We start from the raw sequence: 26,522 nt of genomic DNA, 5'->3' as shown, positions 1-26,522 counted from the left end.
TGCAAAACTAAAGAAGCACGTTACAACTTACGGCCTTGTTATATGTCGAATAAAAACGCACTGTAACATGCATCACGAACATAAGTCAGCAGGAGCAGATTGAGGGCTAAAATCAGTTCCGCTTGAATAAACATAATTGTAAACACGGACTCAACATGCCGACTCGTAAAAAAATCGACCATTTGTTTTAAATTTTGCACATTTGTTTAAGTTTTGTATTTAGTTTAGTTTTGCAAATTTTTTTAATTGGTGTTTGCATAAAGGTTTAAACATCGTACGTGTGCAACTTACTTCGCTGTGTTTATTTGTTTTGCGGAGACATGATAAAACAGCTTTTTATCACGTAGGCAGCTTTACACGAACTCTGATAAGACGCCCGTACAAAACTGTTAACTGCTATTCTCTGGATGTACACTGCCTGGATTCAATTATGTTGATTGAAGAAAACAGTACCTATAGACGGTTGGTCTAAAACTTTTTAAAAATCATATTTGCTAATTTTTGGTTTTTAGTATATTTTTTTGGTTGCCCTGTCTGCATCTCACAATAAAAACAACATGAATCACTTATACATTGTTTTTTTACTAGGTTTAACAGATTATGGCATGCATTGGCCGCTTTGGTAACATTGATGATTGGATATTATGTTTCCCAAAATGAAAAGACATCATCTACAAAAGGAATATTTGGTGCTTGTTTTTACAGTACCATTGCATTTTTGATAGGATGGGCCATAAACCTTGGAATAACTGTTTGGGTTTCATTTGTAGCAGGTTTGCATTTCTTTTTCTAATTATTGTGTGCCAGATAAATGAGTTCATGTGCATTTTAGGGCCTGTTATGTACAAAATATTGGACAGACACACATTCAGTCATATCCAGGGGACCCTCTTTCCGATTTACTTTGCGATATTGGGAGCTGTTTCATTTGTGCAGCTTGGCATTTTTCTCAAGATAAAGGGACTGATAAATTTGACAAACATGGAATATATAGCTGTAAGTCGTACTGATGATTTTAAATTTTACAAAAAAAATAAAATTTTACAATAATGTAATGTTTAGGTTGCCAGTGTTGGAGCAATCTTTATCAGTGGACTGGTCAACAGCTTATACCTGACCCCTGTAATAAATAAAGTTATAAGTCAGCGAATTAAATTGGAAAAAGAAGAGGGTGTGGTGGCTCCAAACATCGGTTCTAAGTTAGGGGAAAACCAGCTCTACAAACAGCTGTCAAAGAAATTTGGGATTTTCCATGGAATTTCACAACTTCTAAATCTTGCTAGCTTAGCTGGAAATGTTTACATTGCCTATTACATATCACTGGAGCTGTTGCATGGGTCCTGGGCAATGTATAAAGTTTGAGTTTAACATATGCCAAATAAGACCCAATGGGGCCGAAGTAACTCTTGTAAACAAGAACTTTTAATGCAATTTAGACTTGGTTTTGTGACTTTGTCATTTAGTGCATCATGTTCAAATACAATGTAGACCATTTACATAAGTGAAACTGTTCCATTTTCGATGAGGGCTTCAACAGGTTTGTATCGCATTAGGTGCTGAGCACCCTTCTCCAAGTCAACTTTATCTGCTCCATGATCCTCTGTTTCGGCATCAATAATTACACCATCCTCATTGTGATTTACTTTCAAAAACACGTAATGATCCAAATCAGGAGCCTGCACTATAAAAACATTTTGCCACTTAATAATAAACAAAAAAATTCACATGAAATAATACCTATATCCTGAAGGTTCATGTTCTGTAAATTAGTTGGCATATGCTTTGCCACAACCAATTTGAGATGTGCCTCCAAATTGCTGGCAACTCTGTCACCAAACAACAATCTCAGTTAGTACAAGGTCACTTGGCTTATAGAACAGCTTACTCTTTTGCGAAGGCAAATTCTTCTGGGGAAAGCCTGGATGGCTCAGTGGGTAATTTTGTCTTTTCTCTCTCCAACAGGACTGGAGCATGCATTTCAATTTTTTCAAGTCTGCATCGCAAGTAACTACTCATAACATATCTAATTCTATCCAGTTCTAGTTGATGCAAAGTCACCTGAAACAAAACATTTTCTATCGTTTTAGGAAAACACGTAGCACACTTACTTACTTTAAAATCTCGTTTTGTTGCTCGATTGATGTTGTCCTCCATTTCTTGCATTTGCTGCAATATGCACTCAACTATATCTGATTTGCACTCCATTAGGTTTGGTGACAATCGTTCATTCATCCAGGCCTGCAAATCAAACAAAGCATAAGCACACATGCTAGATTTGGAGAAAAAAATACCTCTTGCAGCTTTTCCAGGACTTGGGCAGCTGTGAGTTGTTCATCTCCACTGTCTTCCTCTGTCAACTCACTTGCATTTAGAAAGTCTTCCATTTGGTGGTAATTGCACACTTCATGGAATTCCGATTACAACCATTAGAATTACATGATTTAAAATGCTAAGGGATATTTACAACAACAGATATTTAACTTTGCCGACTACCTTTATAAAAACTATTCTGTATGTGCAATCTGAGTGGATGCTTTACCTAGCGGTTTATAATCTACGAGCTGCGCAAGGTTGTTACGGATCCTATTAGGCTATACATAAAACCATCTTAATCTACGATTTATGCTATTAGCTACCTCTCACATAGACATATAGGCCTAATAAAAAGATTTCCTCGCAGAAAATCTAGCTGCTTTTGAAGTATGACCACGATAGTAATCTCAACACACACAACAACAATTATATTTTCTGTAAAAAGTTTCTCGCCTGTTAGCAACCAGTCAGCCAGATAAGATCTTCAATACTTCAATTCTCATTTTACTATCTCCCGCGTATAACGTCACAAATACAGTAGTGTCGACCTACTACGGAAATTCACTTGAACGCAAACACATAAATTTCTTGTTTAATATTTATAATTTTTTTATTATCTTGCTACATAAATTTCTCCAATATGTTTACCTTCTACTTACCAACAAGAAAAATATTTTCTGAAAAAACTCTATGAATATTGTCACGCATGAATAATTATGTGCGCTTAACCGTTGCAATCTTGCATGCCGATGTTTTAAACTAAACGCAGTCTGTTGTTATTATTATGATCATTTATTGTAGATTTGTTTGAATGGAAAATTTTATTTTCATTCCTGTACTGGCACTGGGTTTTTGGTGGAAACTACGAATGATTTTATTTATTTTATCAGTATGAATCACTTAATCCACAAGTTTTTTTGTCTCTTAGGATACAGTCAATATACAAAATGAGTTCCGATTGGGCCTTGTACGAAACTGAACTAAATGAGTTGGTAAAGGAATACCTGACCTTTACCGGATTGGACAAAACTGTATATTCTCTTCATCTTGAATGTAATGAAAAAGGAAAACCAATTTCACATGGAAGCAAATTGCCAAATGATGGATCAAAACTTACAGCTCAGGTGGTTATTTTTTAAATTACTTTTTATGGACTGTCATTTACTCTACAGCCAGCTCAGAAATTAGATGGTTACATGAAACATAACTTTATTCTTCCACTGATGTAACACTGTTCTTTATTTAAAAATCTTACTCCTCCATATTTAGCTTAATACATGCCAACTTAATTTGATGTAGGTTCACACAACTTGTAAAATTTCTCCTTTGACAATTTTTACATTGTTTTTTTTTCCAGAACAACATCTTGTTAGAATTTGACAGTGGAAATCACACAAGTTTTTGGGCCCTTTGGGAGGAAAATGTTCCAGGTGACATTCGTTCAAAGGATCACACATGTCAGAGACTTGAGTTTTACATTCAAATCCACTTTGCAGTTTATCCCATTAGAGTTGGATCAACACAGGTAAGCTTTTAATGGTGTTGTTTTGGGATGTGATTGATGATTTGTTATGTTAGGCAAAGCCAATTTAATTTTGATAATTGTTAAACCAGCAATTATTTCACCTTTTTATATTTTCACAGGGTACTTCTGAAAATTCAATGGTAAACTTTAAAAAATACCTAGAGACAAAAGGTTAGAACATATCAACATTTTGTAATTAAACACTTAAGTAAGATACAATTTTTTAAATTAAATACATGTATATTATAAATAATAACAACATGCTTACAATGTACTATGCATTTTTTGTTAGTTTTTTTGATCACTTATAAAATTGCAACACTAACTGGTGCAGGTTCGGATCTGAGTCAAACTACTGAGTTTCTTCCTTTTTATGCTTTGCCATTTGTGCCAAATCCTGTTCAACATCCTTCATTTAAAGAGATATTTTCAGTATGTGCTATGTACAAGTGCTGTATTCTTTTTTGAAACATTTCATAAAGGACAATAGTAATTTAAATCAGTATGAAATCAGTAATGTATTAAAGATTTTTTTGTGTATGTATTTCAACATGCCCCTCTGTAATAAAAATCTATTTAGTATTTCCCTTTAAGTGTGAAATGATACAAATTATTTCTACAGACGTACTGGGTTCCAGACCTTCGTTCAAGAGTGGACAGATTTTTGAGTGCAGCACTAAGTGCAACAGAACCCCCTCTTCTTATAACATTTCTGGTTGGTTCAGCCAAAGTTTTTAAAACTTTTATTGCAAAGAATATGTCTTGCTGGCACAATTTAACATATTAAATTGCTATCCAACGATGCTTCATTCTGTGAATAAAAATTAACCTTTGATTGTGCCAGAAGAACAGATTCTTCAAAATTGAATATGCCTGGCAGCAATACAATTGTGTAGTCATATGGACTTAGTAGCCGCCAAAGCCTAAATGTATTTTGTGGTGTATCCATGTTGACAAAATTTTTGACTGCAAAAAAACAGAAAAATCGGGGACGTTTGTCAGTGGCAGAAGAAGAAACAGAACAAGCAACAAAATCCCTACAACAACATTTAATACAAGCTGAGAAACGGTGTAGTGCTTATATGAAAAGATTCAACAAACTACAGGTAATTGCAATTTAAAGTGATTTATCCGACAATGTTCTTTCAAATGTCCGCTGCTTACTTGTATTTTGCAGGCAGATTACCACACATTGATAAGCATAACAGCGGAGTTGGTAGACTCTTTAGAACAGACTGTACATGGAAGAATGGTTACTGCAGAATACTTACAGAGAGTGTGCGCCCGTTTGTTCAGTGGAAAAGCGGTTGGAACAAGCTTTAGTTCAACAAGCATTGATTTTACTCGACCAGGAACTGCCTCGTCTATGTTACGTGCCTCAATAGTCCAAGAAAGGTATACTGTTAAGCTGGGTTTTTTTGTGTCATTTGTCTGTCAATAACCAAATTTTTTTAGAAATGTCACAAAAAATAAAAGCCATTTTGGACACAATGTCCCAAAGGAAATTGGCTGGTAGATTATTCAAGTTGCTTACATTTTTGCGAACGAAAGTATTATACAGTAAATGACCAAAATAAATTGAAAATGTCCTAAATTTTCCTGGCATTTCGGTCATTTGACAGCAATTTTTTAGTGAAAAAAAAAAAAAACCCAGCTTAAGACTGCTTGATATTGCGATTGCAGTACTCGCTTCAATATTTTTTGACCCTGAAAAAACATTACTTATCCCTACAAGTCATTCAAAACACTGTTAAATTAGCTGTATGCGTATATACTAGCAGCGAAAACATTTCAAAACACTTGGGCAACGGTTTTCACTCAGCCACTTTAGTTGTTGACATTCATTTTGTTTCGCAAGTTTGACATGCCTATGTTTTGAATTTTTTTATGGTATTAGTGCAAGCCGGCCTTGTTCAAATTTCCGCATTCCAACAATACAGGCTCTGTGTCTGTCGCCAATTTTAAGCAATGAACTTACACAATGAAGTCAGTCATATGAAACTTTTGTTTTTTTTCTCTTGATGTTCGAATTGACTTGCACGCAAACTGGAATTGACCTAAATTATCTATTTTAACTTCCCAAGTTGTGAAGTATGACAATATTTGGTTAATTATTCGGTATGAGAACTTGAATTGTGTTTTTTAAGTGTTGCGTTTGAAAAAGATGATACCCCACTGCTACCCTCACTCGACTACAACAAGTTGAAGTCACACCTCAAGGACGGATCTAACCGAATCAAGTCACTCCTGTTACAAGCTTTGCGATGGAGACTGACAAGGTTGCAATTTTTTTAGAAAACACAATCACCTTATTTTGCATCCTGTATTTAACTTTACCATTTTGGGGACATGTTTATTGTCTGATAAAATCAGTTCAAAACATGCGCAGATCATCACCCGGAGACCAACGTGATACTGTTTTGATGGCTTATATCGACAACGACTTATTCAACTGTCGCTCCAACTTTCCTTCCGTCGGAGGAAACTCTTTCCAGATGATTAATTTGTTTGAAGCAGATGATGTCGCAATTCGGCAATATGTTGCTCGGTTATATAACGCCATGTCATCTTTGCAGCAAGGTGCAATATGTAGTAGTTTTATGAACCCTACCCTTGTTATGCGGTAAACATTGAAGCAAATATTTCTTATCATAAATGATGATATCGCTTTTCGAAGCATTATAACAGTTAAATAATTATTCTCATTACCTTTTGCAGGTCGAGCTTACTTGTGTTTGAAACCCGATGATGTCGGAAAACTCCAAAAGTTCTTGTGGAGAAATCGTGGTATCGCCAGTGATCGAGATGCTGTGGATCATATTTTCGAAGAACATCTGCTCGGGTGTCTGCAAAAGCTTAGTCTTAGAAGGCGCCTTCAAACAGTAATGATTCAAGGTTTGTGGGCTGCGGTGCTGAAGAAAGGGTTTGTTTTGTTCACTTTTTGAAATGTGATGCAGGCGATCTCATAAGATGGCTTACCACCATACTGTCTGAACAGGAGTCTCTGTCTGATTATTTGCTTGAGTATGCCGTTGCTCTTTTGATGAATTTGTGTCTGAGAAGCTCTGGGAAACTTAAATGTGGAGAAGACGCTGGAAAAGTATTAAAGGTATCCAATCCACCATAATATGTTTCTCGACAAACAAAAAAATCTGACTTACTATTTGTCATTTTCTCACAGGTTTTAGCAAACTTACTTGGCAACGAGAACCAAGAAATCCGACCGTATGTAAATGGAGCTTTGTACAGTGTTCTCAGTAACCCTGTGGTAAGAAAAGAAGCTGTTGCCATGGGCCTGGAAACTGTTTTAAGGTACACAATGTCGACATCTAAAATGTCAAACCCCCACAATTATGCACTGTGAGTCAAATCTTTGAATGTTCTGTGTAGAGATTTCATGGAAGGGGAACAAGAGGAATTTAAACGACAGCTGGATTTTATCATCAAACAACTCAACAAGCAAGAGGATGAAAACGATGTTTTCAATGAATCTGATGACGAAGGAGATGAAGACGATGATGAAGTGAGGTTTATTTGTGCTAAAAAATATGGGCTGTTATTTAACCATAAATGTATTATAGGATCAAGATGCAATGGAGGCAGATTTGGACAAGGATGAAATCATTGTACCTCGCCCAAATGAACTGTCTGGGGAACAACTTCTTTGTACCGAATATCTCGGTATTCTCACCAATACCAGGCCCCATCAGGTGTGATAGGTGTACAAAAATTTATGTCACTTAATCTACGCCAGTACAGACATCATAAATGGAAATTGTTTGATTCATTACTTGATTGGAAGTCGATTCGAGCGGACTCAATTAAGTACTTTGCGGTTGAGTCGCACTTCCGCAAACTGACTGGGTAAGGTTGTCAAAAAAAGTATGACATCAATCGATTGAATTCGATTCACGTACATTGATAATTGCAAATTTGTATACATTGATTAAAAATGTCAACCCAATTTCTTAGAACCAAGGGTCGACAATCCATGGAGTGGATTTGCTAACTGTCGACTCCAGTATTCCTCTTCGTCCCACAACCCCAAGTCATCATCGTTTGACAGCATCCTATCAACAAGCCCCAGCAAGTAACATGAGCTCCGTGGACCTTTCTGCTTCCCTTCTTCGTTCTTCAACAAATGCGGTGAGTGAATTCCAAGTTGGAAAATGCGGGGACGCAGAAACTTCGGCCTAATTTTCGTATTTGTCTTTTTTGTAAGATCCTGTAAAAAGTGTGGAAATTTACTTGCCAGAGTGATAAAAGTTTACAAACATGTGCAGTTAACCAGCAGCGCACAGTGGCAGGGAGGTGCGCAGTTACCTGCTATTTCGGGATCAAGACCCAACTCGGGATCCCAGATGTGGCCGCCGACAGGCAAGCATCGCCTATCACAAGTGGCTGAAACCTCCCGAAGCAGGTAATCAATGTTGATACCGTACTTACATACATTTGGGATGTACCCGGAAATGTAGTTCTTTCGCGCCCTGCCGATAACTTTTTTTGCAAGTCCATTTTAAAATCGACTTAAACCGAAATGAACCATTGTGCGAACGAGGCGTGGTGATATTAAAATATTTCAAGTCGAGAATAAACGTGTAAACTTGATTAAAGCTCCTTCTGCAGTAGGCGCAATTCAGCCAGATCACAGCCAGAAATGTCTGGAGAACAAACTTCTGATCTCCATTCATCCCAGCCACGAAGTGCACCATCAAGGAACGGTGTGTCGTCCGCCGGGCAAAAGTTGGCACCCGCGTAAGTCGCATTTTTGTTTCTATAAATCAGTTCTTGGGACTAGTGCAATGCGTATGTATCGTTTTCCAACGGCTTTAACAAACAAAAGCAATACGCATCTTTCCCAGTGAACAATAGTGATTCTAAGACAATGCATTTGGGCCGAATAATATTTGGCTGGACATTACAGATCATTTGAGCACACAATCTTATTTTGTAACATTTTTTTTGTAGTACAGTTGTACTTGTAGCATAATTATCCTTTACCATAAATGAGCAGTAGCTTTTGCCCAAGAAAAGTACCTAGTAATTTGGTAGGTATTCGTCGCAAATAACCATACGTTTTTTTGTACGTAGGGTGGAGTACCAGTCGGCCTTTCAAAGTCGCCCTCGCATTACAAGAACCCCGGAATCTCGCAGTTTGACGTCGAGCAGAAATTCAACTACCATGAATCCCACTTTCTCCACTGGTGAACCGTCATCTCGTCCTACGTCCGGAAAATCTTGGCGAGGGTCGAAGGGAAGTTCAGGATCGGGTGGATCTGGGATTGACCTTCGGGGAAAGAGGTCTCCAAAATAACTACGCTCCAATTTTCAATCCTTGATCACTTTGGTTAACAGCACCTTTTTCATGTAAACAAGTTTCCGTCAGCAAGTAATTCATTCATATACATTAGCAATCCTTCTTGGTAGGAAACTGCGTGCATTCCGGCGAATGTTGAAATGCGACAAATATATATATATATAAACAATCCAGTCTTTTTCTGTGTGTGTGATTTGATTGCACTGTACTATTGTTATTTTATGTTTCACAGAGTCTAGATTTTATGGTGGTGCTTTGACCTCGTTTATCTGTTGTTTGGCACTGTATCTATTTTTATCAAAGGTTAAATATTTTTCTACTTTTTTATGTTTGTCGTACTGGCACCATCGTAATGGTTTGTAATAAATGTTTTGTAAATTGTTCATTCGATTGACCGATGTAAAGAAGTATTTTAGCGGTGTAAGAATGCTGGAATGCTAATCTATGTAAATAAGTTAGAATACTTCAAGCTTGCATTTTAAATTCACACGAAAATATAGAATGAGTCGGATCAAAACGATGTTGCCGGGCACCACGAGAGCTTGTGTTAACCTGTAGATTGTTAACTTTTTTGTCTTGTTTTTTTGGCATTAATCACAGTGGTAGCATTTTTTGAAACATATGCAACAGAATAAAAGTAATATTTACGGCCGAACATTGCATCATAAAATTAAAAAAAATGTATAACCAACCATCTGGACCACACTAGTGCAGGTTGTTGAAAATGTATCCTTTAATCCAATAAAATTGTCTAGGTAAATAGAATAACCTAGTTTTAAGAAAAGACGTTTTTTCGATTTGGGAAAAAACATTACGAAACACTTTATCTCATCCGTTTAACTGAAATTGTGACGTAAAAAAGAAAAAAATATTTATTGAATGCGCGGATTTTGCTCTGGCGTGGTTGTTGTGCAGTTTGTAACGCAAATGTGAGTTACCAGGACGGACCAGCTCCACAATGAAGGTATGACAATTTTTGCTATGTTTTTATTAGCTTTTTTGTGTATGCGTATTTATGTGCCGAGAAGTATTTTGCCAACGATGCTTGTTTTGTTTTCCTTTTCTAGTCCATCTCCGAAAACAAACTGAAGGCATTCAGCATTGGACGAATGAACGTCACGAAAAATGTTTTATCAAAACGCGATAAAGAAGATATACGCAAGAAAGAGGATGAAATGCAAACTGAAGAAGTTTACAAGGAGTTTGTTGCATCGTTTGAGGGCAGTAAATCAGCAGGAAAGACTTTTGTTCGTGGTGATGTTATCAACCCGGATGCGGGAAGTAAGTTGGTGTATAAACTATAATGTGAAACTATATTTGTATTGTTATATGTACTTCAAACTTTTTTTGTAAAAGCAAGTCATTTCTAAATGTTACAGGAATTTTCTTTTAACCAGATTAAAAAAATGTCGAATGTACCCTTTGCACACATATGCAAAATTTATCAGCAATTTGTGCGAAAAAATACAGTGTGTCGGCATATTTGTTGGAGATGAAACTATTGTACATTTCAGTGGATCAAACCAGAGGAAAATTATACAAACCAGCTTCAAGATTCCAGGAACCTGAAGCACCCAAAAAGCCCCCTAGTCAATCTGTAACACCAAAGCCTTACAAACCAGACAGACCTACATTAAAAGTATGTTATTTATTTCGGATCCATGTATTGTATTAAGAAATTGCGATTAATATATATCTGCTAATGATTGTTAATCATTATTTTTTGGTAAAGCTAAAAATATATAAACAAAGGTAAAAGCAAAACAACTACTAATAAACATTTCTTGATGATTTAGAAAAAGGATGCTAAACGAAAAAGTAATCTAGAGCTTTTCAAAGAAGAGCTCAAAGTAATACAGCTTGAAAGAGAGCAACGTCACTCTTCCAAAAAGCATCGTTCTGCACTTGCTTCAACCATATCTTTAAGCCCCGAAAGGCGCCCCAGCAGACCGTCTCGTTTTGAACCAGTGGATGACAGCATAGTTGACAAATTGTCAAGAAATCCAGCATGTAAATATCTCCTACTAATATTCCTCAGTTCGCTATATTTTTTGTCGTTTTTCCTAAAAAATGTTGCTTGGTGTAGAGTGTTTTATTTTGATCTTACCACTTCTTGTTTTACACAAAACAGTGCTTGACGACCTTGTTGCTAACTCACGTGAAAGCGGCGATCCAATGTCATCAAATTTGTTCTTAGGAAATGTTAATCCTAATATGGATGAGCAAGAACTATGTGAAGTGTTTGGGAAGTATGGGCCCTTGGCCAGTGTCAAGGTGCTTGTTTGGATAACATGAACCTCATTAACACTCTGTGATGGTTTTTAGTGGGTTTTTGTCTTGGTACCAATAGAGAGTTGTTCTAGGTGATGTGGCCACGTACAGATGAGGAGAGGTCTAGGGAAAGAAATTGTGCATTTGTTGCATTCATGACAAGAAAAGATGCAGATCGGGCACTTCGTCACTTGCAAGGTGTGTTTACTTTTAGCCCTTTCTGCGCATGTTTTTACTGGAATGTTTGTTTTTGCAGGCCGAAAAGTAAGAGAATATGAGATGAAGATGGGCTGGGGAAAAACTGTGCCAATTCCACCGCACCCTGTTTATGTTCCACCTGCTTTGCTTGAACGTACGATGCCTCCACCACCTTCAGGAATGCCTTTTAATGCCCAGCCACAGGATCCGAATAAGAAACCAAAAGGACAAGGCGTTCCTCCAGACTTCATTGACCAGCAAGACTTTGAAAATGTAAGTAGCTTTTGCAGCATTAGCAAGTAGCGGGGTTGTGTTAAAGTCCACTCCACACAAATGTTAACCAACATTCCTTCTTTTCGATTCTGTTTCAATTTCCATGTTGCCTCCACAACACGAAAATGCCATCTCAACAACAGACATTGAAAAACTCAATTGTTCGTGTGGTAGTTCCTACGGAAAGGTACACAATTGCAGCAACATTATTAGCTGTTATTTTCTCTATAACTGATATCTTAGGGTTTGTGTGGGTATGGGTAAGTTGATTCTCGAAGCAATAGGTCAGCAGCATAATTAATTGTAAAAGTGGGCTGTTAGTTGTATTTCTAAGTAATCATTTGCAGGAACCTACTTGCTATAATTCACCGAATGATCGAGTTTGTTGTGCGAGAAGGGCCAATGTTTGAGGCTATGATAATGCATAGGGAAATGAACAATCCAATGTTCAGGTAATAAGTTTGTAGTTAACTTACAAATGAGGAGTTTGACCATGTTGGCTTTGTTACACAGATTCTTGTTTGAAAACAAAACTCCAGCTCATGTGTATTACCGATGGCGTCTCTACACCATTCTACAGGTAAAATGTTATGCTGAATAACCTGATATTTTGCATGAACGCAAATCCTTTAACTTTCAGGGTGAGACGCCCACCAAATACAGACAATATGATTTTCGTATATTTAAAAATGGCCCACTGTGGCGACCACCTCCTGTCAACCCATATTCTGGTGGCTTGGAAGAAACTGATTCAGAAGGAGAGGCAACATCTGAATCTAAGCCTGTAGCAAGTAGTTCTAATCCCCAGCCAGAAAACCCTGAGGATGCTGACAAAACCAAAGGAGAGTTACGCGAAGAGTAAGAGTTTTTATTGGATTTTTGTTTAAGTGTATAAATATATTGTGTCTTGTTTTGTACAGAGATCGTGACAAATTGGAAGACATTTTAAGGAGCTTGTTACCAAGACAAAAAGCAATTGGTGATGCCATGGCATTTTGCTTGGACAATGCAGATAGTGCAGAGGAAATTGTTGAATGCATCACTGAGAGCATGTCAATATTGGAAACACCTTTGACCAAAAAAATTGCACGGCTTTATTTAATATCCGACATTCTGCATAACAGCTCAGCAAAAGTTGCCAATGCATCATTTTTCCGAAAACAGTCTGTATTCCATTTCTGCCCTGAATTCTGAATAATTATAAAAGCTTTTTTTCAGTTTTCAGGCACGCCTTGAACAAGTGATGCTTCACTTGAACACAACCCACCAAGCAATCAGCAGCAGATTGAGAGCTGAACAGTTCAAACAAAAAGTTTTGGGATGTTTTCGTGCATGGGATGATTGGGCAGTTTACCCCGACAAACTTTTAATACACTTCCAAAATGCCTTTTTTGGTCTTGTAGGAGACAAACAAGAAACAAAAGAAGAGGTGAGCAATCAAGTCTATGGTATTTGTTGCACACTGGAAAGAAACAGACCAGATGTTTTGAACTTGTTTTGATGTTTTAGGATACAAGATCATCTGTCGATGAAATGGATGGATTCATGTTGCCTCCGGGTGATGAACCAGCTGATCCAATTGATGGCCAACCTCTTGAGGAAACAGCCAAGCATGATTTAGATGTTGACGGAGCTCCACTCGATGGTGACCCATTAGATGGAATGCCATGTATGCCAAAATATTCTTGTGCTGTTTTTGTAAAATCAAAAAAAAAAATGGTAACACAATCATGACTTTTTTTATTAGTGCAAGACAAAAAACCTGAGCCAGAACAACCCAGATTTGTTCAGTCCAAATGGGAGACCGTAGATCCAGAGGACGTTGAAGCTCAGGCAATGACAACATCAAAATGGGATCAGCTTGAAAGCCAAAACATTGATGGCCAGCCATTAGATGATGGACTTCATGTATGTGTTATGATGTTTGGGTGTGGAGTGAAGTTACAAAGCAACTGTTATTACAGATCTCAAAAAACTCTGATGCTACTGACTCTAAGTGGGATGAGGCTAAGAGAGCAAGGCTGAGAGAAATTGAGGTGCAACTTCTCCCACCTTTATATGCAAATGACCACGAACAAACAATTTACCTGTAAATGTTTGCAGGTTAAAGTGGTGAAATTCCAAGATGAGTTGGAATCTGGGCAAAGGGAACGTAGGTCAGGCATGTCTGTAGGGGAGCAAGTGGAACACTACAGACAAAAACTTCTTGAAAGGGTGAGCAAGTAGTATTTCTGGAGTTATTCTGTTTTGAAAGACTTTCTTTGTGTCCCCATTGTGGATGGTAACAATGTCACCACATTTTTTAATATAAGCCAAAAATTGTGAATACATTTCAATAGGAAATGGAGAAGGAAATGCAAGAGAAGAGAGGTCACTCTGAGTATGATCGACGCAAGGACAAAAAGAGGTAAAAATCAGCAAAACAGTGCAAAATTGTGACTGTTAACTTGCAAATATTAAAGTAGGGGCCAAAGTAGCAGCAGCGATGATTCCAGTTCTGATTCTGAACGAGCAAGAAAGAAAAAACGAAAACGGCACAAGGATTCCACACCTTCCCGTCATGGTATTATTCATATCATATATTGTTACATTAGACCCATAGACTTATATAAAGAGACCGCAAAAGTACAAAGTACTGTTTGTTGCAGCTAGTGGACTTGTAGCATATGAATCTGATGAGTCAACTGATTCCACAAGAAAGAGGGGTAGTTTGAAAAAGAAAAGGCCAAGGGGACGTTCAAGGTAACTAAGTAAAACCAGAACTCATAATTTTGCAAAATATTTGACATACACCTTTCTTGTTTTAGGTCACGATCGCGAGAGCGCCATTCACACCGCAGATCGCCATCCAACCGTCGTCATAGTTCAAGAAGCCCAAGGCGATCCAAACGATCCAGATCACGCTCACGAGATAAGAAAAAGAAAAGAAAGAGTAGGAGATAAGCTTTAGGTGAATATGGTTGAACCAGGCTAACACTGACAATCATGAAAACCTCAAGCTATCGCACACTGGAAAAGATGCAAGGGAATTGGAAGATCCAAGGAATGGTGTATATATATTTGCATTTCTGCACCTGATCGGCTTTGTGTATAATTTCATGCTTTGTACATTAAATAAGTTGGAAAAGTTCTGTGTTTTTAGCTAATACTCATTCACAAAAAGTACAGAAAATATGCAGTTGTATTTTGTCTAACATATTAAATGATAGAAGGTTAAAAGTGAGCACAAAATGAAAAATAAATTTGATAAATAGGCTCTGAAATAATTTACAGGGTGTTGAGTAGTTAGTAGGATACATGTTAAAATAGGCAAGTTTACTGTTTAGGTAAGAGTTACTGCAATTGGATTTAAAGAGCACAGTGTTTGCATTGACAAGAGTGGCACACACAGTTTTAAGTATATTTTCTACGCAATGAACTTTGCGATGGGCGCATATTTTTGGAGCTGCCTGGTTTGTTAGTTAATTTCTTTATATCTTGAAGAGCTGAAAACCGAGGCTTGTTCCAGGCAAGGGATCCCCCAAGTGCTGATTGTGGAAGCCTATGCCTTTCAAAGCTTTTTAGTGAAGCTTGTGCAAGCTTTGTGGCAACTTTAGTTGGTCTTGAGGGCAGAAGATGAACAGCAATGTCACTTTTTGGTGCGGCAACACTGCTTGGAACAAATACTGTAAAAATGCAATCACAAGACATTACCATAGTAATTTACCTTGTCTCACATAATTTTCTCGGCTTTGCTGGCATCATACTGGTACCTTCCAAATAGCCTGGAAGTCTTGGGGATGTAATTAGCCTTCTGTATTGTTGTTTTTCATAGTGAACATCTCGTCCTTGAGCAAGCCAACTGCTTGCAAGTAAGGTAGTTCCTTTAAAATTTTGTTCTTATTACTAACAATGTTATCACACGAAGGTAAGGGGTTATTAATTCATAAACCTTTTGGTGTTGGGGAATGCTTTTGAACAAACACTTCCTTGTCAGTAGATAGTCCTTCTGGTGTGTTTTGTCTTACATTTTGGTTGCTGTCAGTTTGTAGTGTAGGGCCATCAGTATGTTGGTCAGGGGAAGTGGGTCTTTGTGGAGGGGGCTTGTGCATTCCAACAGAAAATTTAACTGTCATACAAAACAACATTATTATTGTTACAAAAAACATGATTGGTACACCAAATAATCATGACCTTTTTGTTGATTTGAGGTGATCTGAGTGCGAGGTGAAAACCCGTGAAATCCAAAGCTATTTGGCATAGTTCCTTCTCCTAGTGCCACAGAACCTGAAGGGCAAAAACTACCTTAAAGAATATCATTATTATTCTAGTTCTAGACTATGATATCAACACATAACAACTATTTCACCACACTACAAAAAAAGTTGGCAAACTGCATATACCTGATGAAGCAGAGGATCTCCAAGCCTCAGTCCTTTGAAGCTGAAATGAAGAAGCACTTCCTGGTCTTGAATCACTATCCTGCTCATTGTCACCAAACATAACATGCTTAGACCGAGACACAACTGCACTGTATGGACGTGATGCCCTGCACGAAATGAAGTTTATGTTGAACACTACTAACGTACATTGAAGAGACACAAAGCATCCAGTACGTACATGGAAGATTTTTTTATGCTTTTGCTTCTTGGCACCCTGGCACTTTGAACACGTCTGGTTGATTTTCTGTCAAGATCCTGTTGTTCATTTACTGATGTGTCATTGTTCCATTTCACTGCTTCATTAATGTTTTCAATATTTCTAGTCTCTGTCAATTCTAGTTCAAAATTATATTTTAATGTTTATTGCCAGAGCACGCAAAAAATAAACAAACCACCTTCACTAATTGCTGCATCAGCAATGACTGTATTGTCATTTTTATTGTCTGTTGGGTTATGAAGAACATAATCCTCATTTTCCTCCTGTGTTTCACACACATTTTCTGTGGCTGGAATATCAGATTCAATCCCATTCGAAATCCCATTCTGTGGACTGGGAATTCTAATAGTTGCAAGAGTTGACTTTTTTGTGCTGTTTTTATACACCACAACACCGTCTGGATTCTGCGCTATTTGTTCAGTTTGACCTGTGAACTCCCTGCTTTGCAAAGAAGAACAGTATACAAAGTATACCAGCAAATCAATCATTATAAAAAAAATTTACCTGTCTTGAAAGTGATCATTATTTGGCAGAGCGTTTGCATGATCTTGGGTAACATCATGTTTTCTTATGGTCATGGGTAGCATAACATTATGCTGCATGTTATCAAAAAGTTGGGAATCATTGCTGTCATTTTTGTCTATTTCTGCATGTACATTTGGGAAAAAGTTGATTTCACATTTATCATGTAAGTTATTTAAACCAGTTTCATTGAAGGCACCCTCTGCTGGATTAAATATGTAACTTTGTTGCTCTTTTTTTCCGTCTTCGTCAAAGTTATTTGTGTCAGTGATAAAAGTAGAACTGTGTTGATGCACATCTGATTTACTTGGTTCTTCGGCCCATGCCTCAATGGACTCATCAGCAAGAGCGATGGGTACCATTCCCGATTCAAGTACTGCTCCTGACAAGGACAAGTCCATTTTTTCACAAAACATAGATGATAAAGGCCGCAATGGTGTTGCAGAGGTATTTTCATCAGACCCCAGTGTTACAGAACTGGGTGTTGCAAGTTTTTTTGTATACAGCTTTGATTCATTTGTTGATCGCGAAAAGGACTTGCTTCCATTTACTTCACTTAATTTTGGCTTCATTCTAAAAAATATATTGGTATAAAATTCAGTATATTTTTGGCAATCAACTTAACAGACTTCAACAACTAGATAATTCCAATAGACTAGATCCATTTTTAATCTTATTTAAAAAGCAGCTATATTTTTAATTGTAATCTAATTTTAAAAATTTGAAATAATTCTGGTTGTCCTGGTTTGCAACATGCACCGACCTAGATAACATGTTTCTTTTTCGAAGACTTCTTCGAGATTGTTTATTTTCGACAAAAGCAATTTCCTGTTGCTTCACTTGGGGAGACAAGTTTTGCTTATCCACATCCACGCATGATAACTCTACAAAGAGTTATTGAGAATATTTTATTAGTTTTCTAGCATTTTCCTTGTTCTATTATTACAACAACCACATTACCAGAGCTTTCTGTGAGAAGTGAAGGTGCTTGTAAGGTGATTTTATCGCCAATGGCTCCTTGTGGTTTCCAGTACCCAGTAAATGCATCATATTCAAGCAAATTTACATCCACATAACAATAATGTTCCTCAGTGTCACGTGTTTGCACCACAATAGAACCATTCGGGGCTGTGTAAGTACATGTATGTATGATGCAAACAGAATTCAGTTTAATACCATAATGCTTACTGGATTGAAAAGGAAAGCCAAAGTTAATATGTGAAGCAGATATTTCAAACACTACTGTGTTCATCATCAGTGCAATGATGAAATGGGAAAATGGTTCAGGCAAGCAGTAGTAGCATATTATATTATGCACACATGTCACAAAAACAAATTTAAACCATACAGTTTATATCCGTACTAGATGTACCTGGCACCGAATCCATTTGAACTAAGGCAACATTCTGCTCAGGTAACGCTATGACCCTTGCAAGATTCTGGGCACCAAGCAATATTTGACTTCCGAGGGTCAACTGAGGTGCAGTCACACTTTTTCTGACTTGTATGATGTTTGTGGTTGTGGGTCGGCTATAATATATGAGTAGTTCACTAGCAAAAAGGTGCTGTTTATGAATGCACTTTTTACCTTCTTCCAGTTATTAAATGTTCCCCAGATGACAATACCGCTGACTTGGGACGCATGGGATAACAAAAGGCAGCATTTAAAATGAACCTTGCTTCTTTGGTATTTTCACTTAGTTTTCCAACATTTAGCCGAACAGTGCCAATGTCACTTCCAACCTGAAAATAAACATAAAAATAAAAACTATTCCGTTTCCTTGAAAAATTACAAAGATACTTCAGATGTTGTTTGAATTTCGGAAATGTTTTGAGCAGCGTACTGGATTCTTCTTTTCACACTTCTGCAAATTTCATGATACAAGGAGTTGATGTCACCCTTAAAACAAATGTAAAAGGAATTTTGAACTTATGCATGTTTTTGTGTTGGCTGCGTATATACTAACCCCATCAACAGACAAATCTTCAGTAAGCCTTGCAAGTCTGGAAGCTAGCCTTGGGTCACCAGTAGCTGTGTAAAGAAGCTTACATATGCTCTGGTTTTTAAGGGCAATGTAGTTGTAAAATGAAGGAACCACACTAAGCAAAAGAACCAACTCTGAGCCAAGCAATCTTTGATGGACTTTCCAGTCATTCTTTTGTCTCTGTATGTTTCGTTTATTTGGTGATGAACTACAAATATAATATTATTGGTTTTTTAGCGCATTAATATTAAAAATTATAAAAAAAATGTGAAAGAAGAACTGTTATATACTTCTAATATTCAAACTATGATTTCTTACAAACCATGATTTTGCAGGTGCGGTATGTGGTCTTAAACTTCGGTGGCAACTGTTATAGGCACCTATAGAAAGACAAAAAATCAATCAATGTCATTGATAAAATTATATACATGAGTGACACCAACCATGTACATCTTCAATGCATCTTTTGCCTTCATTGGCTATTACTGAAAGTAGGTGTGCAACAGCATGATATAGGCACAAGTACAGCCGATCATAGAGCCCACCACTGGTAAAGTATCCTTCTGTCTTACCCTTCATGTCACGGTCAAGTTTACAAGCACTTACTAGCAAGCATATGGTTTCAATTTTCGCTGTGATATCCAAATCAAACAACTTTTTGCAATCCACGTCAAATCTGTAATAAGATTTACATTCATTTTTTATTGTTTTAGCTCAAAGGTTCCCAGTGTCTCTCTTGTTACAGATTCCAGGCTAAGCCACAAAAAACTGGATTTTTATCGCCATTGGCCATTTTTAGATCTCATTTCTTGACTTTTGCTAATGCATACTGGGTGAACAATAAATCATTTTGAGCTCATTTAAATTGAATTTATGACACTAGAAACTAATACAACTTGCAAAATGCAACGTTTGTTTTTTTAACAAAAATAATACATTCTCTGTAAGATAAACTGGTTGGAAAACAGTCGACTAGGTTGTTGTTTCTTCATCAATAAAACAGAACACTAAGTAGAAATATGTGGTCAACTTAAAAAATCAGTAAAATGTCTCAAGTATCTACTTACAGTGGATTAAGCTTAGCCACCTCCACAGTTTGCCTGAGAAGATCGACCGGGACTTTAAACTCCAGTGAAGCAATCAGTAACAAGAGCAGCATGTTACATCGTTCCTTTTCATCACACCTGTATAATGAAAGATCCCAATAAATTTTGTTCATCGCTACTAAGTTTTGCTAAATTTTTCTGGATAGCAATTAAGTATTTTAAAAATTTTATTCAAAAACATATAATTTAAAATTTGCTATTGATACTATTTACTAATTGTTAAAGAGAAAATACCTATATTTAATCAGATTAACAAGCCAATTGTTAATGGGATAGTTACAAATTTCCTTGGCATTGCTTGACCGAAGTGTCAAATCTGTTTCTACATTTTTTGCCATAAATTCCAATCTTCTTTTGTCACATTCTAAAAACAGTTTTCTTTTAATTAAAAACCATCTCTGTTATGTAATTCCAGTTTATTGTAGTGTAGCTTACCACTGTTATGCGATTCATTACGCGGAAAACTTCTTGCAAACTGACAAGTTCGATCTCCATAAACAGTTGCACTATTTAATGAAGTTGAAGATTTGAAAGGGTTCCTGGATAGTTTGTGCCTCTAAATAATTGTGTATTTAAAATATAATTAAGTGTTACAAAAGACATGAGTAATTAATAACATTCAATATTTTCATTCCGAAATCGACCTTTTCTAACGCCACTTGTTGTGCATGACACAGGTGGAAACTTTACGTTTGCAGAATTACAATATAAAATAACTTTGTGTCAAACGCATTTATTGTTAAGAATACATGTTTCGCTCAAAATAAGCATCTTCAGTTCTGAAATAAAACGGAAAACAAAACTAAACTGCTAAAAAATAAATGCTAAAATCTGGCCGAACAAATGGGCCACTGGTGTAGCGCCTCAGCCGCAAGCATTCGTTTTTTAGCATTTTATTTTTGTTTTCCGTTTTATTCCAGAACTGAAGATGCTTATTTTGAGCAAAACATATTTTCTCAACAATAAATGCGTTTGACACAAGATTATTTAAATATTGTAATTCTGCATGAGTAGTTAATATTCGTATTAGATATTGGTTGTAAGGTAACTCATTATATCTAGTTTTAAAAAAACACATGTGTCCATGGCACATACACTTACAACAGGTCTGGTAGAAAGAGCTGAGTCCTGAAAAAACTGTGAAACTTGTAGTCTTTCAGCTGAAGTTATTAATCTTCCATCCAGCATCCAAATATGTGGAAGACAGTCAATCACATGCAGTCTATAGTATGTGTCCTTGGTAATAAATTACAATGAGTGCAATAGATTAGCAACAAGCTAAGGATGTTATCTGAAGTTCAAGTTTCTAAATATAGCAACCATTACTTCATAAACATAATAGCATTTTTGTCAAAAAAAAACTATAAACCACTTTTGTTAAAATTGTCAAACACTTACATTTTCTAGAGCAACATTTCCATGCAAACGTAAATCCATAATGCACACATTTCTGAGATAAGCAAGCTCTTTCCATGGAATTCTGTTATTGGATAAGTCAAGGCAGCCAAGTGCATAAATTTTTGAAAATTCAGTCAAACAACTGATCTGCAAGTAAGTGATTGTTACAAAAGACTTTTTGCCACTAAAAGCAAACATAATCATGCCATTGATATGAATTATTAGTGTTTTAATATTAAAACAAAAATAAATATAATTGTTAACATACATATTTGGTGAAAATTAATTTGTCTTTAACACATGTATTTTTATAGTGCAGTAATTCTTGCCACAGCAATTGGCTGTGTTTTGATTTTCATTTATTTGAAAATTACTTTAGTGAAATATACTTTATTATTGCTTAGGTTGATTCTCCACAGATGTTTACAATACTCAAAGTTTTCAAATTCCTCAAGACAATTATTACTGACATCCAAACTTTGCAGCTTGGGACAATGTTCCAAGCCCTCAATAGTTCCTGCATTATGAAATTAATCATAGTTAAGTTTAAAAAAAACGTACAAGCTATAAAAAACAGTTATATAATTGTTTACAATTTTCATAGATGAATTTCACAATAAGCAAATTTTACAGTACTGTGTTTTCTAACCAATGCCTAACTGTGACATATCCAGATGAAGCGTTTGGGACAATGACCCTTTAGTCCTTCGACACAAGACCTAAAAATATCAATTGATAACACAAGCAGTTTTGTTTGAACCGTGTAGGCTACTAAAGATTAAACAAAATATTACACATTAACATACCTTCGTGGTTATCTTCATTGTGCACAACTATCTTGAAATACAAGATATTCAAGAATTGGTACGTTTATTATTGCTATCACATTTTTAGTGAATTAACTTTGTTTACAATTGTTGTCACCCTTTTACCAAACCTGTGTTGGCGTCTCTTCGTTATTGGCAACCTTGTTGTGTGTGGTGCAGCTAAATTTAACATAGAAATATAACTGGAAAATTAGCAACAACGTAAATGTAACAAAACAATATCCCACAAAAATATGCTGTTTATCAAATATAAGTGCAAGAGTAGAAATATAATGTTGCAGTTTTTCCAACTAAAAATACAATAGTAGAACATAATTTTTGATTCGTTTTTGCCTAAAAAAATCATAAAAACTGGCGTGGCCTAGCTGGCCTTTAAACTTGTTGTTCAGTATGTACCAGTACCACCTATACGATAACCTTCAACACAAAAAGGGCCAATTAAACCCTTTTTGCAAACTTAAACATACTCGGATATGCAAAAACCTACTGAAAAAAATTAGCCCTTGGATGTGCGTGTCGATTAGTGTTGTGTCAATACTTGAAATGCTCGCAAAACGTAAGTTTAGGTCGAATACCAACACAAGTAATAAATGTTAAACATTTATTTGCACATTAGTTTTTTCCTGAATAGGCAGAGAACCAAAGAGCTGCAGTTTGTCGTATTTTTGACCTTGGTCGTCGTAATTGCATTACGTTGTCTGTCCTTCCAGTGTGGTATACCGCAGGAGTTCTCAAACTTTTTAGGCTCGCAGCACACATCCCCTTATTTTGGTTGCGGCACACCAAACTTTTGAGTCAGTTCAAGTTATAATATAAGAAAAACAACAGTAAGGCCCTGGTTAGGTGAATGAATTGTTTTGATTCGGCGCTGATTTTGGTTCCGAACGTTGTTTGTTCCAAAAAGTGTCATGAAGAATAACCACAATTGCAATGGTAGACTATGTCATTTTCAATACAAATTTTCGCAGCACACAGTTTGAGAAATATGGTGTACCATATCAAAATATAATAGGTGCACATAGATCATATCCAATTAAACTCAATAACGAATCTACGCAAAACAAAAACAAAACATATCCAGACTGGTGACGATTCTGCACTATTTTATCTGATTCGGCCTGAAAAAATTTTTATAAACGTCACCAACATTTACCAAACAAGGAATTGTTGCCCCCATACAGGCCGAATGAAGTTTATCCGAATGACGTAGTTGTAATTTACTAAATCATAACAAAAATACATGGCACTGCATTCCAGAAGTCAATTCTGCAGTAATATATTAATATAGTTCTTGCACGTTCGTCTTTGTATGCGCTTTTGTATATTTGGGTTATTATTCTCAGGGTAGCCATCGTCCGTAATTTAAGAGATTTGTGTTTATTTTCAAGTGTCTTAGAAAACACGAATCTAATTATTTCTATTTTCTAAAACGCATTTGTCACCAAATTGCGTGATTCTATATGTGTATTCGTTTTTCAGCTAAATGTGATCATATTAATCAAATGCGGTTTGTTAGTGACATGACGCATTGTGATTGACGTTTGAAGACTTATTTGAGCGCCCACGTGACCAATAGAAAAAGATATTGATGCCAGAAGAAAGTATTATTTTATCCGTTGTTGTCTTTATATCCGACGTTATAGCCCTACATCATCGCTGTGTTTTTGTTGTAATTTCTTTAGCGAAGTGTCAAAGACCTTACATATACGTTAATTAAAATCACCGAAATGTGCGCTATGCCCTGACCCCAGCATAATCTTTTTCGCATTTGTTTTCCTGACTAAAAAAATCCCCTTACCTGGTTTTGCAGAAAAAAAATATTTTGCGTGTGAATGCACAGCGACACGATATTACTCAAAGCAGCTTCTTATACTTTTGTTTATTAAACGTGTGTGAGTGGTAGAGTTAACGTAACTGTGTTTTGGTTTGGAAACGGTGTTAAATTTTATATCTATGACAATAACACGCAATCAAACGTGATCACTTCAATTAATCGATGTGGAATGTATACTTTCGTCCTCATCTCACATTCATGGTTTCGCAAAGGAAAATTTTCCTTTTGTATCCCACGTTAGTATTGGCAGTGATCGTGTGGTAGGGATTTGTGCTAAAGGCAATATCTGAATGACTCCTGTGTTAGAATGTGTCGCCACACTTGCTGGCCACACTGACAGAGTATGGGATGTAAAGTGGAATGCCACCGGCACACTCTTGGCCTCATGTGGAACAGATAAAACCATCAGAATATGGGGTTTAGAAGGTCAGTTTTAGATCCACTCCTTATAAATTTAGGCTTATTTTGCTGAAACATGAAACTCCCTGTAATTGACAAACTTTTCCAAAATCAAAATCTCTCTGTGTCAGGTAATTAATTTTTTTTCATATTATATAATCATGCAGGTGACAATTGGATATGCAAATCAATTCTACAAGATGGTCATCAAAGAACAATTCGGCGAGTTGCTTGGTCACCATGTGGCAATATGCTAGCATCTGCAAGCTTTGATGCCACCATCTGCATTTGGGACAAAAAGTCTGGACAGTTTGAATCATCTGCAACATTAGAAGGGCATGAAAATGAGGTAAAAAGTGTGGGATGGTCTCAGTCTGGAGCTTATCTTGCAACATGTTCAAGGGACAAGTCTGTCTGGATTTGGACAGGTGGGTGATCTTAACATTCATGTATTAAACTAGGATACCATAACATTTATTTTATGTAAATACAGTTGATGAGGATGATGACTTTGAGTGTGCTGGGGTTCTTACGTCTCACGCTCAAGATGTGAAAGATGTTGCCTGGCATCCTACAGAAGATGTATGTGCTGGACATCTTTAAAATATTGCACTGCAATTCATCATATGAATTTGCTTTTCTTTTGGCAGATTCTGGCATCTGCTAGCTATGACAATGATCTAAAACTGTTTAAGGAAGATGACGATGATTGGATTTCTTTTGCAACTTTGAGTGGCCACACTTCAACTGTATGGTCCTGTGATTGGTCCAGAGATGGTTCAAAGCTTGTATCTGTCTCAGATGACAAAACCATGCGAATTTGGCAAAAATTTGCTCCAGGAAACATGGAGGGTTGGTATACCACTTGCACACTTTACCACTTGGATTGATTATTTTAGTTCTACTTGCACTATTGATAGGAATTCCAACAAGAGGTGAAGATCCTACGTGGAAGAGTGTTTGCACAATATCAGGTTATCATGAACGACCAATCTACTCTGTTAGTTGGTAAGATGTGTGTTTTTTTCAGTTTTACAATGATGATGTGTATTTTAGACCGAAAAATTTAGGTGTCATGAAACAGATATGATAGCGGCAGCTTGTGGTGACAACTCTGTAAGTGTATTTTGTGAGGACTTTTCATCAGGTGACAGCACACAGCCTGTTTATGAAATGGCATGTAAACAACATTATGCTCATGAACAAGATGTAAATGCTGTCAATTGGAATCCCTGCCAGACTGGATTGCTTGCTTCATGTAGTGATGACAATACAGTAAAACTTTGGAAAATATCTGGCGAGTAGCAGAATTTTTTTTGTCTCAGTCTTTGTGACAATTTCTTTTCATCCCAGTTTGTTATCAAGAACCGTGATTGACACAAAAAAGACTTTGCATAAAAAAACAACAATTCTGAGAACCGTAATATTTTTTATAGTTAAATCCATGAATATTCTGATATTCTTTTACTAAAAACGTGTTTATTTGTATGGTGATTCTTAAAGAAATACTGCACCAAAGTAACTTGTTGTACACTGCCCCACCATTGCAAAAACACCGTGTAGAACTGCATTTAAAGACAGCACGCTTTTCTCCATGTTCTTTGTTTTGTCATTTTGTGCAACACCCAATTATGGTAATATTGATTATTTTGTGGTTGGTTTTACCCTACTTGTTACCGTTGATAAAAATAATGTACGTTTTGGCGTCCTTAGTATGACCTGTTGGTATGGACGGATTTTCGCCATCCAAACCGACGTAAAATAAAAAAAGGATTTGTTTTGCTACTATTCTATCAGTGCGAGACCATGTGATTGAATACAGCATTACGGTTAACCCAGCACATTAGCACCAAACCTTACATCGCAGTATTAGTCTTCCGTTAACATCTTCAGAGTTGGAAAGCTGACAAGTAGGA

At 36.5% G+C, this 26,522-nt stretch overlaps 6 protein-coding genes across 10 annotated transcripts; 4 read left to right on the top strand and 2 right to left on the bottom strand.

Moving 5' to 3' along the window:
- The first annotated feature begins 322 nt into the window (after positions 1 to 322).
- Positions 323 to 1,369, top strand: LOC145901801 (uncharacterized). Its single transcript, XM_082989602.1, has 4 exons — positions 323 to 462; positions 589 to 773; positions 833 to 996; positions 1,063 to 1,369. The coding sequence occupies exons 1-4, from the start codon at positions 431 to 433 to the stop codon at positions 1,360 to 1,362; spliced, it is 681 nt and encodes a 226-aa protein (XP_082845728.1). The 5' UTR covers positions 323 to 430; the 3' UTR covers positions 1,363 to 1,369.
- Positions 994 to 2,579, bottom strand: LOC145901783 (DNA replication complex GINS protein SLD5-like). 3 transcript variants are annotated; one of them, XM_082989582.1, is made up of 6 exons: positions 2,292 to 2,577; positions 2,113 to 2,238; positions 1,886 to 2,058; positions 1,738 to 1,826; positions 1,498 to 1,681; positions 994 to 1,120 (listed from the first exon to the last, which is right to left on the bottom strand). In XM_082989582.1, exons 1-6 carry the CDS (start codon positions 2,382 to 2,384, stop codon positions 1,108 to 1,110), a joined length of 678 nt encoding a protein of 225 aa, XP_082845708.1. In that variant the 5' UTR covers positions 2,385 to 2,577; the 3' UTR covers positions 994 to 1,107. The 3 variants fall into 3 exon arrangements, with proteins under 3 accessions (XP_082845708.1, XP_082845703.1, XP_082845715.1); XM_082989577.1 differs by having other exon boundaries at positions 1,886 to 2,238; positions 2,292 to 2,579; XM_082989589.1 differs by lacking the exon at positions 994 to 1,120 and having other exon boundaries at positions 1,483 to 1,681.
- Positions 2,580 to 3,245: 666 nt separating this feature from the next.
- Positions 3,246 to 9,536, top strand: LOC145902822 (lisH domain-containing protein ARMC9-like). Its single transcript, XM_082991244.1, has 18 exons — positions 3,246 to 3,437; positions 3,671 to 3,838; positions 3,958 to 4,009; positions 4,173 to 4,270; positions 4,461 to 4,553; positions 4,819 to 4,944; positions 5,016 to 5,233; positions 5,986 to 6,117; positions 6,228 to 6,418; positions 6,557 to 6,733; positions 6,796 to 6,947; positions 7,020 to 7,150; positions 7,229 to 7,361; positions 7,420 to 7,548; positions 7,811 to 7,984; positions 8,122 to 8,258; positions 8,465 to 8,593; positions 8,930 to 9,536. Exons 1-18 carry the CDS (start codon positions 3,261 to 3,263, stop codon positions 9,150 to 9,152), a joined length of 2,640 nt encoding a protein of 879 aa, XP_082847370.1. The 5' UTR covers positions 3,246 to 3,260; the 3' UTR covers positions 9,153 to 9,536.
- A 502-nt stretch (positions 9,537 to 10,038) lies between these two features.
- Positions 10,039 to 15,027, top strand: LOC145887690 (U2 snRNP-associated SURP motif-containing protein-like). Of its 2 annotated transcripts, none has more exons than XM_082978869.1 (21): positions 10,039 to 10,119; positions 10,223 to 10,436; positions 10,670 to 10,794; positions 10,952 to 11,165; positions 11,287 to 11,429; positions 11,519 to 11,624; positions 11,683 to 11,897; positions 12,041 to 12,084; positions 12,245 to 12,349; positions 12,411 to 12,477; positions 12,538 to 12,755; positions 12,818 to 13,060; positions 13,116 to 13,326; positions 13,407 to 13,566; positions 13,645 to 13,805; positions 13,862 to 13,933; positions 14,001 to 14,111; positions 14,237 to 14,304; positions 14,363 to 14,460; positions 14,546 to 14,639; positions 14,705 to 15,027. In XM_082978869.1, exons 1-21 carry the CDS (start codon positions 10,114 to 10,116, stop codon positions 14,838 to 14,840), a joined length of 2,811 nt encoding a protein of 936 aa, XP_082834995.1. In that variant the 5' UTR covers positions 10,039 to 10,113; the 3' UTR covers positions 14,841 to 15,027. The 2 variants fall into 2 exon arrangements, with proteins under 2 accessions (XP_082834995.1, XP_082834994.1); XM_082978868.1 differs by having other exon boundaries at positions 14,360 to 14,460.
- Positions 15,028 to 15,092: 65 nt separating this feature from the next.
- LOC145887689 (uncharacterized) lies at positions 15,093 to 22,502 on the bottom strand. Its single transcript, XM_082978867.1, has 24 exons — positions 22,353 to 22,502; positions 22,196 to 22,265; positions 21,936 to 22,063; positions 21,547 to 21,693; positions 21,250 to 21,384; positions 20,584 to 20,704; positions 20,383 to 20,512; positions 20,110 to 20,226; positions 19,486 to 19,718; positions 19,365 to 19,422; positions 19,025 to 19,250; positions 18,859 to 18,957; positions 18,646 to 18,800; positions 18,430 to 18,587; positions 18,018 to 18,185; positions 17,821 to 17,941; positions 17,040 to 17,630; positions 16,714 to 16,976; positions 16,497 to 16,653; positions 16,280 to 16,425; positions 16,071 to 16,163; positions 15,829 to 16,005; positions 15,604 to 15,760; positions 15,093 to 15,546 (listed from the first exon to the last, which is right to left on the bottom strand). The coding sequence occupies exons 1-24, from the start codon at positions 22,368 to 22,370 to the stop codon at positions 15,291 to 15,293; spliced, it is 3,924 nt and encodes a 1,307-aa protein (XP_082834993.1). The 5' UTR covers positions 22,371 to 22,502; the 3' UTR covers positions 15,093 to 15,290.
- A 1,943-nt stretch (positions 22,503 to 24,445) lies between these two features.
- On the top strand, positions 24,446 to 26,388 carry LOC145899699 (putative cytosolic iron-sulfur protein assembly protein CIAO1 homolog). 2 transcript variants are annotated; one of them, XM_082988596.1, is made up of 6 exons: positions 24,446 to 24,633; positions 24,774 to 25,034; positions 25,100 to 25,188; positions 25,257 to 25,458; positions 25,527 to 25,606; positions 25,663 to 26,388. In XM_082988596.1, the coding sequence occupies exons 1-6, from the start codon at positions 24,498 to 24,500 to the stop codon at positions 25,909 to 25,911; spliced, it is 1,017 nt and encodes a 338-aa protein (XP_082844722.1). In that variant the 5' UTR covers positions 24,446 to 24,497; the 3' UTR covers positions 25,912 to 26,388. The 2 variants fall into 2 exon arrangements, with proteins under 2 accessions (XP_082844722.1, XP_082844730.1); XM_082988604.1 differs by having other exon boundaries at positions 25,527 to 25,614; positions 25,677 to 26,388.
- The last annotated feature ends 134 nt before the right edge of the window (positions 26,389 to 26,522 follow it).

Source organism: Ascidia mentula, chromosome 1 (genome assembly GCF_947561715.1).
Source record: "Ascidia mentula chromosome 1, kaAscMent1.1, whole genome shotgun sequence".
NCBI classification, from domain to species: Eukaryota; Metazoa; Chordata; class Ascidiacea; order Phlebobranchia; family Ascidiidae; genus Ascidia; species Ascidia mentula.
Note: the sequence above shows the minus strand (reverse complement) of the source record. Positions and strands in the feature narration are given on the sequence as shown.